A 12,938-nucleotide genomic window follows, 5' to 3' on the forward strand; every position below is an offset into this window, starting at 1 on the left:
ATACCCGTGCGTTTACCGCCTCGGCTATATGGGCCCAGATGGTATCCCCAACATGGCATTGAAAGCGGCGATCGAAGCATTTCCGGACATGTTCAGGATAACGATACAGAAATGTCTGGTGGATAGCTACTTCCCAGACATTTGGAAGATCCAGAAGCTGGTGTTGCTGCCAAAGCCTGGCAAGCCGCCAGGAGACCCAGCATCGTATCGACCGATATGCCTGCTGGATACGCTTGGCAAACTCCTGGAGAAAATCATCCTGAACAGGCTGATAAAGTGTACGGAAAGCGAGAGCGGACTGTCTAATAGGCAGTTCGGGTTTCGGAAAGGGAAGTCGACTGTGGATGCAATCCGGACAGTCATTGCGAATGCGGAGAAAGCCTCAAAGCAGAAGAGTAGAGGTAATCGTTACTGCGCCGTGGTAGCTATAGACGTGAAGAACGCATTCAATAGCGCCAGCTGGGAAGCCATCGCCACTGCACTACACAACATGAGGGTCCCTGACTATCTGTGCAAGGTTCTGAAAAGCTACTTCCAGAATCGAGTCTTGGTCTACGAGACAAACCAGGGTCAGAGATCGGTTAGAGTCACGGCGGGTGTGCCACAGGGCTCCATACTCGGCCCAACGTTGTGGAATATTATGTATGACGGAGTGTTAAGACTTGAACTACCCGGAGGAGTCGAGATCGTCGGTTTCGCGGCTGACGTCGTCCTTTCGATAACCGGTGAGACCCTGGAAGAAGTAGAGATGCTGACGACGGAGACGATCGGTTCCATCGAGGCCTGGATGAGTGAAGTAAAGCTGCGGTTGGCTCACCATAAGACAGAGGTAGTGCTAGTCAGCAACTGTAAAGCAGTTCAACGGGCCGAAATCAACGTCGGCGGACAGGTTATCCCGTCAAAGCGTGCGTTAAAACACCTGGGCGTGATGGTGGACGACCGATTGAATTTCAATTGCCACGTCGACTATGCCTGTGAGAAGGCAGCGAAAGTTGTTAATGCTGTATCCAGGATTATGCCGAACATCGGTGGACCGAGCAACAGCAGCAGACGTCTTCTGGCGGGAGTATCCTCTTCGATACTTAGATACGGAGTTCCGGCCTGGGCTACAGCGCTGAAACTGAAGCGGAATCGAACAAAACTTTCGAGCACGTTCCGGCTCATGGCTATTCGTGTGGCGAGCGCGTACAGGACGATATCGTCGGAAGCAGTCTGCATTATCGCCGGGATGGTTCCCATACACATCACCCTGGCAGAGGATGTAGAGTGTTACCGGAGAAGAGGCACAGCAAACGTGAGGAAGACAACCAGAGCGGACTCGTTGGCTAAGTGGCAGCAAGAGTGGAATGACGCGGAGAAGGGTAGATGGACCTACCGGCTTATCCCAGATGTGTCGGTATGGATGTCCAGAAAACACGGAGATGTGAACTTCTACCTAACACAGTTCTTGTCAGGTCATGGATGCTTCAGACAGTATTTGTATCGATTCGGCCATGCAGAGTCCCCATTCTGCCCGACATGCCCAAACAACGAGGAGACACCGGAGCACGTGATATTCGACTGTCCGCGATTTGAAGATGTACGTGGTGACATGCTAGCGAGCGCTGCTGGAAATCTGAGTCCCAACAACGTAGTAGAGAGAATGTGTCAGGACGAAACCGTATGGAATGCGGTGAACAGAGCGGTCACGCGGATCATGTCAGCTCTCCAGCGGAGATGGCGCGAAGATCAAAGAGTATTGGGTCGCGATCGGAGTAGGCTTGATCCACCGCCGGGGACTTGACCGAGTCGTTCGTTGCGTAGTACCGGTTATAGGTCGTCGGGGCGCCGGTGAACCGGAAGTCTACCACCAACCGGAATCGCCGGGCCGACTTCGGCACCTTACTGGTCGGGTTGAAAACATTGGTGCCGAGAGAACTTCCACCGTCGGGGTCTTTCTCTGTCGGAGTAGGCTAGGTCCGTCCACCGCCGGGGACTAGACCGAGTAGACCGCGAAAAAGCACCGGTGCTTGGTCGTCAGGACGCCTGTGAACCGGAAGCCAGTCTCCAACCGGAATCTCAGAACCGACCTTGGCACCAGCCTGGGAAGTATCGGTAACGGAAGAAGTTTCAGTGTCGGGGAACTCTTTGTCGGATAGGGTAGATCCACCGTCGGGGACTATCCGAGTCGTGCGCGAAAAGCCGGAGTGCTGAATGGCACACGGACGGCATTAGAATAACAAATTTGGTGTATGTTTGTACCAACTGTGTCGCTGAATGGCGATAGGTTAGGTACGAACACTAAAAAGATTAGAATAACAAATTTAGAAGCGACAAAATGTGCATGAGCACAGAAGAAGAAGAGCGCATGAGCGCATTGCCCCCCCTGAAGCAGTCGCATCAGTGGTACCAGGGGGATCGAGGCGACAAGGTGTAGCAGAGTTTTTCCAATTGGTTTTCTCTGCTCGGGAGGTTGGGAGGAAAAAAAAACACATACAGACATTTGTTCAGTTCGTCGAGCTGAGTTGATTAGTATATGAGACTCGGCCCTGCGGGCCTCGGATCGAAAGTCAGTTTTTCGAGCGGTATTTATACCCTTCTTATGGGTGTAAGAAGGGTAAAAACATGCCAAGGCTAAACGAATGTCTACCACTGTAGCTGTGAAGCTTTTAGCTTAGGTAATGTTATGAAAAAAGAATGCGTTATAATGTAAGTCAATATAACAATCTGACACGAATGCACTTTATAGTGTGCAGTGTCATTAATAAATAACAAAAAAAAGTGAAAATTTAATTAATATTTACCTGGGTACCATCTCATCTTTTTGTTCAGCGTGTCCAAGGCGACCAATTCCTCCAAATCCCCAACTAAAAGCTCTATTCTTTGAGTCAATTGCAACCTGCAAGAAAAAAAACATAATTAACATACATCATAATTTGGTGTTTAAATCCCTCAAAATACCGTATGGTTGTTGCCGCAACTGAAGTCTACGATTTTCACATCATCTATTGGGGTTACATGCCCATCTTTTGTCTTCTCAACATACAATACAATTTTCTTCGGTGAAGTTTCAAAATGGAATGACATTTTTGTAGAAGTAACGAAATACTTTCCCTCTGTATTATGCCCCAGTTGACCATATTCTGGAAGCCCGAATGAATGGACATTACCTTTAATGTCTAGTATCATTGAAAACTCAGCACCACAGGCAACTTTGATGATTGGTGGGCCAGCATAATTTATTCGTGTTGCTTTCAATATTGTTGGTTGAGTATTACCAACTCCACATTGACCGCTTTTATTGTCACCGCAAGCATAAACTATTCCAGTGTCACTTAGGAACAAAGTATGATTTCTTCCGCATGCTGCTTGAATGATATTCACATCTTCCAACCCTGTAACAAGGGTTGGTTTTTCAAAGGTGTTCAGTTCGGATTGACCTAACTGTCCAAATTGATTACGACCTGCAAATAAAATAGAAAGAAACAATTATAAAATTATTTAATCTTTTAGAGTGGGATAATAGAGTAGAATAGGGGGTTGTGGGGCAAGATGCCCACTCTGTGTTTTAAGCGATAATTCGCAACATAAACATATTTTCTACATGGGTTGTGATTAGAAATCCTATACATAGAGATGAGCGGAAGTTACATACGTCGATTCGGCAACGCTGTTTGTTCTGTTTACAACAGCTGCCAACACTTGCTACAAAGCTAGATGTTCAAACTTTGTGCGTGACTTCGTTGTGGTTCAAGTTGTTTTGTTTACATTTTCTAATTATGGTAGTTTTTTTTCAAAATTTTGTAGAAATAGCGGAGCAATCGAAGAAATCTGAAATTCATTGCAAAAGTGTTACGCTAATCATATCGGCAGAAGTGAAGCAAGAAGCAGCAATGGAAGTTTTTTCGACAAGTTCAGCAACAAAAGTGTCGTCATAAGCATGAGCTTTTAAAGCAGAATTAATATTTTTTTATCTTTTTACTAAACATACATATGCCGCCAATATCTCCATATTAAAAATAAATAATTTTAATTTATTTAGTTCCGATTGCAATACCGTTCAAACGACGCCTTCCTACGAACGATAAGCATGTTCATTTGGCTCACACTTTGACAGTTCTCTCTGCACGATTGGCTCACAATGGCCGCCTCCGCAGATCTCTATAATGTAGGATTACTAGTCTCTACCCGTCCTTCAAGAGGATTGCGCGCGAAGCAAAAATAGTCTTCATTCAACCACCAACCTGTACAGAACTGAAATATAGTAGCTAAGTAGTTTGTAGTGCAGAACCGCCTTTTCCTCCCCAGTGGAAGCCACAGCCTTTTCGTAGGCTAGTGTCTCCCTCCTTCCCATCGAGCTACCGGTCCTGTGATGTTCCTCCGACGGAACAGGCCTCAAACGAAAGCTACTGCATCCTAGAAGAACGCTTTTGAATTTCATTCCGATTGGACATTTTTTAACCGAGATATCTTTCGGGGAGTACTTTTGAGTAATACAACTTAACTTTTCAAGAGGTCTTTGACAAAATGCTTCATAATAAATGAATTAGCCGTGTGTCAATCGATTTGCGTTCTCTCAGCACCAAATGAAAGCTACAGCATCCTACTAGTATGCTATTAAATTTCATGCCGTTTGGATATTTTGTTTCCGAGATATCTTTCCAGGAGTACTAAGGAGTAATGAAATTTACGCTTTTGAGAGATTTTTGATAAAATGTATCATAATAAATTTCTCAGCCGTCTGTCAACAGATTTTTACCCTTCTTACACCTATAAGAAGGGTATAAATACCGCTCGAAAAAAACGACTTTCGATCCGAGGCCCGCAGGGCCGAGTCTCATATGCCAATCAACTCAGCTCGACAAACTGAGCAAATGTCTGTGTGTGTGTATGTATGTGTTTTTTTTCCTCCCAACCTTCCTAGCAGAGAAAACCGATTGGAAAAACTCTGCGACACCTTGACGCCTCGATCCTCCTGGTACTACTGATGCGACTGCTTCAGGGGGGGGCAATACGCTCATGCGCTCTTCTTCTTCTGTGCTCATGCACATTTTGTCGCTTCTAATTTTGTTATTCTATTCTTTTTAGTGTTCGTACCTAACCTATCGCCATTCAGCGACACAGTTGGTACATTCACCAAATTTGTTATTCTAATGCCGTCCGTGTGCCATTTAGCACTCCGGCTTTTCGCGCACGACTCGGATAGTCCCCGACGGTGGATCTACCCTATCCGACGAAGAGTTCCCCGACACTGAAACTTCTTCCGTTACCGATACTTCCCAGGCTGGTGCCAAGGTCGGTTTTGAGATTCCGGTTGGAGACTGGCTTCCGGTTCACAGGCGTCCTGACGACCAAGCACCGGTGCTTTTTCGCGGTCTACTCGGTCTAGTCCCCGGCGGTGGACGGACCTAGCCTACTCCGACAGAGAAAGACCCCGACGGTGGAAGTTCTCTCGACACCGATGTTTTCATCCCGACCAGTAAGGTTACGAAGTCGGCCCAGCGATTCCGGTTGGTGGTAGACTTCCGGTTCACCGGCGCCACGACGACCTATAACCGGTACTACGCAACGGACGACTCGGTCAAGTCCCCGGCGGTGGATCAAGCCTACTCCGATCGCGACCCAATACTCTTTGATCTTCGCGCCATCTCCGCTGGAGAGCTGACATGATTCACGTGACCTCTCTGTTCACCGCATTCCATACGGTTTCATCCTGACACATTCTCTCTACTACGTTGTTGGGACTCAAATTTCCAGCAGCACTCGCTAGCATGTCGTCACGTACTTCTTCAAATCGCGGACAGTCGAATATCACGTGTTCCAGTGTCTCCTCGTTGTTTGGGCATGTCGGACAGAATGGGGACTCTGCATGGCCGAATCGATACAAATACTGTCTGAAGCATCCATGACCTGACAAGAACTGTGTTAGGTAGAAGTTCACATCTCCGTGTTTTCTGGACATCCATACCGACACATCTGGGATAAGCCGGTTGGTACATCTACCCTTCTCCGCGTCATTCCACTCTTGCTGCCACTTAGCCAACGAGTCCGCTCTGATTGTCTTCCTCACGTTTGCAGTGCCTCTTCTCCGGTAACACTCTACATCCTCTGCAAGGGTGATGTGTATGGGAACCATCCCGGCGATAATGCAGACTGCTTCCGACGATATCGTCCTGTACGCACTCGCCACACGAATAGCCATGAGCCGGAACGTGCTCGAAAGTTTTGTTCGATTCCGCTTCAGTTTCAGCGCTGTAGCCGAGGCCGGAACTCCGTATCTAAGTATCGAAGAGGATACTCCCGCCAGAAGACGTCTGCTGCTCGGTCCACCGATGTTCGGCATAATCCTGGATACAGCATTAACAACTTTCGCTGCCATCTCACAGGCATAGTCGACGTGGCAATTGAAATTCAATCGGTCGTCCACCATCACGCCCAGGTGTTTTAACGCACGCTTTGACGGGATAACCTGTCCGCCGACGTTGATTTCGGCCCGTTGAACTGCTTTACAGTTGCTGACTAGCACTAGCTCTGTCTTATGGTGAGCCAACCGCAGCTTTACTTCACTCATCCAGGCCTCGATGGAACCGATCGTCTCCGTCGTCAGCATCTCTACTTCTTCCAGGGTCTCACCGGTTATCGAAAGGACGACGTCATCCGCGAAACCGACGATCTCGACTCCTCCGGGTAGTTCAAGTCTTAACACTCCGTCATACATAATATTCCACAACGTTGGGCCGAGTATGGAGCCCTGTGGCACACCCGCCGTGACTCTAACCGATCTCTGACCCTGGTTTGTCTCCTAGACCAAGACTCGATTCTGGAAGTAGCTTTTCAGAACCTTGCACAGATAGTCAGGGACCCTCATGTTGTGTAGTTCAGTGGCGATGGCTTCCCAGCTGGCGCTATTGAATGCGTTCTTCACGTCTATAGCTACCACGGCGCAGTAACGATTACCTCTCCTCTTCTGCTTTGAGGCTTTCTCCGCATTCGCAATGGCTGTCCGGATTGCATCCACAGTCGACTTCCCTTTCCGAAACCCGAACTGCCTATTAGACAGTCCGCTCTCGCTTTCCGTACACTTTATCAGCCTGTTCAGGATGATTTTCTCCAGGAGTTTGCCAAGCGTATCCAGCAGGCATATCGGTCGATACGATGCTGGGTCTCCTGGCGGCTTGCCAGGCTTTGGTAGCAACATCAGCTTCTGGATCTTCCAAATGTCTGGGAAGTAGCTATCCACCAGACATTTCTGTATCGTTATCCTGAACATGTCCGGAAACGCTTCGATCGCCGCTTTCAATGCCATGTTGGGGATACCATCTGGACCAGGGGCTTTCTTCACTTTGAGTCCTTTGGCTATTGTAAGGAGTTCCTCGTTAGACACCCGGTTTGCGCCAGCAGCTACTTCCACCCCGTCGACGTACGGCGTAGGTGGCCATGTGGTTAAACCGTGATTCGGAAAGAGGCCGTTCACAATTACCTCCAGCTTTTCAGGGCACATTTCAGCTGGTGTGGCTGGGCCCTTGATCTTCGCCATCACGTTGCGATAAGCTTGTCCCCAGGGATTGGCGTCTGCTTCTCTGCACAGTTCCTTGAAGCAATTGGCCTTGCTCAGAGCAATCTCCCGCTTGAAAGCGGTCCTGGCCTCGCGGAAAATCACCTTGCGTTCCTCTCTGCTCGCTTCAGATCTTGCTCTTTGAAGTCGTCTTCTAGCTTTAAGGCAGGCAGCACGTCGGGTGCTGAGCGTTTCATTCCACCAGTATGCTGGACGCCGACGGTTATTCGGTTTGAGTTTCCTGGGCATAGTAACACTACATGCCCTCGCTACTGCTCCCGTTAGTTCCACAGCGGTCATAGCGGGAGTGTCGCTGTCTGTCCGAAGTGCCTCGACAAAAAGCTCCTTGTCGAACTGCTTCGTTTTCCACTTCCTTTCGCAGGTCCTCCGGGTGCTCGGCAGAGCGGAGATCCGCCGACCGACGCTGTAGGGGATGAACTGATGTTCACTGTGCATGTATTCTTCGCTTACTCTCCAGTTCATGTTGTTCATCAGCGACGGGCTGCAGAACGTGACATCAATAATGGATTCTCGTCCGTCCTTACGGAATGTACTCACAGAGCCTTCATTGCACACTTTCACATTCAGCTTCACTAAGGCTTCCAGCAGACAGTAGCCCCTTGCGTTGGTCAGCCTACTTCCCCACTCCACCACCCAAGCGTTGAAGTCCCCGCACCGTTGATCTTGATGATAACAAAACCTTCATGATCGTTATCCACTACTTCTTGAATGGGAAACCCGCCTGTAACTTGGATTGCCGCTATCCTTGCTTTATCCGCCACACAGTTACCGTTATCGATAGGAACTCGGTACGGCTCTGCAATTATTGCGACGTCGCACTTGGTTTCCGTTGTCGACTGCCACAACAGTTGCTGTGCTGCATCGCAATGATTGAGATTCACTTGCGTTATCTCCTTCATTGTCATTGTTGACCTGCCTTCGCCTTCTTGTACATCGGGCATTTGAAGCCACCCGTCGAATGATCGTTTCCGTCCTCCGGTTTGCAGAACATACACCTCGGTTGCTTCGTGCAGTCTCGAGCAACGTGACCACTTCCGCCGCATCTCCAACACAATGTGGACCTGTCAGGGCCCTTGCAGCTACTCGCCTGGTGACCGAACTCTATACACCGGAAGCATCTCTCCATCAGCTCAGAGTGCCCACCGCCCAACCGACTTTTATCTTGCCGATCTCCACCAGCTTGTTTGCAGCGTCAACCGATAAGCGAATCGCCGCCTTCTGGGTGCCTCCAAACGCTTTCCTTAACCGAATTTGCACCGGAACATCCAGCTTACACTGCTCGGTTAGGGCAAATCTCAGTTCCTCTTCTGTCGTGACCGCATCCAGATCCCTGCACTCGATCACCGCCTCCTGTGAAAGAGCCCTGACATTTGCATCGCTGCCCAGGGATTTCGTGACGAGTTCCCGGTAATCCAGGCTCTTAACAGCTGGATCTTTCTTTAGCTCGAAGATCATATCGCCTTTCTGCGTGCGCCGTGTCTTAACCACGTTCTCGCCCAACTCCTTAAGGCCCGGATCCTCCCTCACCTTCCTGAGAAGCGCAGCGTACGTTGTCTTGTCGCTCGCTTCGACAATGAGGGCATCACCTCTGCTTTTCCTCCTAGATGGCCGAAGTTTCTCTTTCTTTTCCGGTTCCGTCTTCCTTTCTATTTTTTTCTTTTCGCTTTTTCTTCTTAATGGCTAGTTTCCGCCTGGTAAGTACTGTGTAAAAAGATAGGACAAGTAATGGTCACGTAAAACTTTTGCAATCAAAATTACTTAAGCGTTCGCAGTTGATAAGTAATTTGCAGCCTGAAAGATTTGCCAACAGATGGCACTGTCATGCGATGCTGTCAGTCATGTTGTTAATTTTCCGTACGGAATAATATGTCGATGTATTATTCCGTGAGGTAAAGCGGCATTTCTCTCTCGTTTTTGTTTCTTCTTTCGCACCAAAGACATCAGGGTGCATTAAGCTGTTAGTTCACAGGGGCCATAGGCATGTAGTACACAGCGTCAAATATTTCATATATTTATTTGATTGACGTCAAATAAATAAAAAAAAATGTCAAGGAAGAACTCAAGAAACAGTTTGAAGCGGAAAACGCAATGGGTTTGGCAACGGAATGCGGAAGCACTGCGATACGTACTAAAAAAATCCGAAAGTATGCCGCTGCGGCATAGGCGCCAACTTGTGACGTAGTTGGTGGGGCGAAGATCTCCAAAGTTGGACAAAATTCAACTTTTTTCAGTTCAATGCACTAGTTTTTACGTGGATATGCCTGAATAATATGAATTGCATCGATATTTTTTTCGCATTCGATTGGTTTTGAAAGGCCTTGCCCCCCAAGCCCCAACTACGTCACAAGTTGGCGCGTATACGCTGTGGCAAAACACAATGAGCGCGGATATCCTAAGGTTATGGCGCGTTTACATATGTGATAATAATGCGTGACAATATTCTGTCGGACAATGTATTCCACGCTAGTATCGTTTACATTGCCGCTAAAACGTTTACATTGCCACGAACTCATCTAAAATTACCTCGGGAATTCCACCAGAAGTTCACCAATAATTCCACCAGGAATTTTCCGGGAGTTCCTCTGAAATTCCCGTGCAATTCTTCCAGAATTCCTGCAGAACTTTCCTGGAGGAATTGCCCGGAGGAATCCCCGAAGGAATTTATGGAGCAATCATCAGAGCATCTTCTGGAGCAAATCTCAATTTCCTCAATGATTCGTGCAGTAATTTCTTCGGAGATTCGATTCCTCCAAGCATTCCTTCGAAGATACCTTCAGGAATTCCTCCAGAGATTCCTCCAGGAATGCCTCCAGAGATTCTTCCAGGATTTCCTCATCAAGGAATTTCTCCGGGGATTCTTCCTTTCTCCGGAGATTCCTCCAGAAATTTCTCCGGAGGTTCCTCCAGGAATTACTTCGGAATTCCTTCAGGAATTCCTCCGGAGATTCCTCCAGGAATTCCCCCAACTCCTGCAGTAATTTCTTTGGAGATTCCTCCAGGAATTTCGTCGTAGATTTCTTCGGGAATCCTCCCAGAGATTTTTCCGACGAATCCTCGGAGGAATTCTTGAAGAAATCCTCGGAGGAATTCCTGGAACAATCTTCGGAGGAATTCCTGGAAGAATCCTCGGAGAAATTCCTGGAAGAATTCTAGGAGGAGTCCTCGGAGGAATTCCTGAAAGAATCTCCGGAGGAATTCCTGGAGGAATCTCCGGTGGAATTTTTGGAGAAATTTCTGGAGGAATCTCCGAAGAAACCTCCGGAGGAATTTTTGAAGCAATTTCTGGAGGAATCTCCGAAGAAACCTCCGGAGGATTTCCGGAAGAATCTCCCGAGGAATTTTTGGAGCAATTTCTGGAGGAATCTCCGGAGGAATCCCTGAATGCATACCTGGAGGAATCTTCGGAGGAATTATTGGAGAAATCTCACAGATGCCACTCCTGGTGTAATCTTAAAAGAAAATCCTGGAGTAATACCAGAAGAAACTAAAAATTTACTCCTAGAGGAGATCTAGAAGGAGGTTCTGGAGGAATCTCGGAAAAAGTTGCTGGAGGAAGGATTTTCTCTGCGAAATCCCAGAGAAAAACCTTCGTACGGAATGCCAGAAGATTCATCACAAAGACCCTTGGTGTGAAGAATTAGCAATAAGTTAAAATTCACAAATACAAAGAAATTAAAAAAAAAAAAAAAAACAAAGACCCTTCGTGAATCTTCATAAAATTTCCCGTGAAGCTTTGTCCCAGTATTTCTTCAACAACTCCATAAAGTAACCGCCAGAGTCCCAGCAGAATTCCTTCCATCGTAGTCCGAACGCCTTAATTGCAGAATTTATAATTAGTATCTAACCTTAGTTCTCTCTGTAATACCATTATAAGTTCCTCCAGAATTCCAGCGCAATGTCTCTAATCAGTATTTTCCTTGGAAAGCTTCACAACTCCGTTAGAATCTCACTATCTGGATTTTCCCCCGAAGCCCACCCAAAAGTTTCAAATTGAATCATTTTCCCCACACGCGCGCACAAAAGTACATTTAAATTTCAATAAAATTTCCTGAGGAAACGAACAAAATTTCTCCAAGTCCAAATCGTAAACAACCTGGTACCCTTTTCTTCACATCCTTCTTACAGCATCGTTTCGTTAAAATGCTGTCAGTTAAACAAATGTCAAAATTACTTACGGAAAAAGCAGGGTGGCCAGTGAATTTCAGATTTTAATTTCCCGGTTTTTTCCCGAAATTTTCAATTTTTTCCCGGTTTTACTAGTTTGTTTACTTGTGTTGAATAAAATAATCCCTATCGGTTCAGGAGCTATTCCAGGATAAATTTCAGAACTAACATATGTTTGAATTTTCAAATTAACTCCTGGGTGAACTTCAAGAGATTCTTTTGGGTAAAATTCAGAAATAATCCCTTAAGAATTTTAATTCCTGATGACATTTTTTTGCAATGCCAATTAAACATAGGTTTCTGCAAAAACTGTACATGTACATTTTTGCAACTGTAAAGTACTTTCACATTTCTTCTCATTTTTAGTTTGAACGTCAAAACATCATTTCCACTAGAATTGATGCAGTATACCTGATACTTGTGTTAAAATTTTGAAGATGTTTCATATCAACTTAATTTAAACAACATGTTCAGATTCAGCCATTTTTGGCACACAGGCTTCTTTGAAAAATATTCAAATTTTTGATGGAAAGCAAATATATTACAGAAATTCTTGCATGAATCGCCCAAGAAACCGTTTTTCTTCGCAGTACGCAGTTGCGAAGGAATGACAATTCAAATGGCTGTCACTGTGGAATTTTTATTCCAGGAATTGGTCTGAAACTTTCTTGAGCGATTCCTTTTGAACACGAAACTGGCCTTATTGCTGAATTCCTTTGAGCAATCGTTAATTCCTTTTAACAATTTTACATTTTTTTTTTCAGAAAGCCTTTATTGTTTTGTGTTCGTCTCTCATGTTCCATATAATAACATTATTTGTTTTAGTAACACTTGCCAAAAAAACTGCTTAGAATTACGTTTGGCCAAGTAAAAATACTGATTCTAGGTTTCAGTTTAGTTGTACATAACTGTTGTTAAAATTTAGCCAACGACAACGTCCTATTTACTCCATTTAGTCTGTCTTTCATCAATTCCTTGTTGCTGTTGTTAAAATACATTTCCAACAATTTCGATTTGATGTAGACAAGTGAAAAGAAACATGTGAGTGCCCTTGTTAGTTTTTGTAGCATTATTGTATTTTGGTGACATCGATACAAGACTAATTCAAAGGAAGATTGCCCTTTACTAAAGTTTACTGAAACTCTTTACATTATTACGCAGGAATTATAAATTATTGTTTCTTCTTGATTTGCCGAAAACTAAGAATAAAAACAGTGTT

At 45.9% G+C, this 12,938-nt stretch overlaps 1 protein-coding gene across 2 annotated transcripts in view; it reads right to left on the reverse strand.

Annotated features, from left to right (window-relative positions):
- LOC115256201 (protein RCC2 homolog) overlaps window positions 1–12,938 on the reverse strand; it is a 261,669-nt gene that overhangs the window by 148,139 nt on the left and 100,592 nt on the right. For both annotated transcript variants that reach the window (XM_062861068.1, XM_062861070.1), the window contains 2 exons: window positions 2,941–3,443; window positions 2,784–2,878 (listed from right to left, as the gene is read on the reverse strand). In XM_062861068.1, coding sequence (XP_062717052.1) covers window positions 2,784–2,878; window positions 2,941–3,443 — 598 coding nt within the window. The remainder of the gene's footprint in view (window positions 1–2,783; window positions 2,879–2,940; window positions 3,444–12,938) is intronic.

Source organism: Aedes albopictus, chromosome 3 (genome assembly GCF_035046485.1).
Source record: "Aedes albopictus strain Foshan chromosome 3, AalbF5, whole genome shotgun sequence".
Taxonomy (NCBI): domain Eukaryota; kingdom Metazoa; phylum Arthropoda; class Insecta; order Diptera; family Culicidae; genus Aedes; species Aedes albopictus.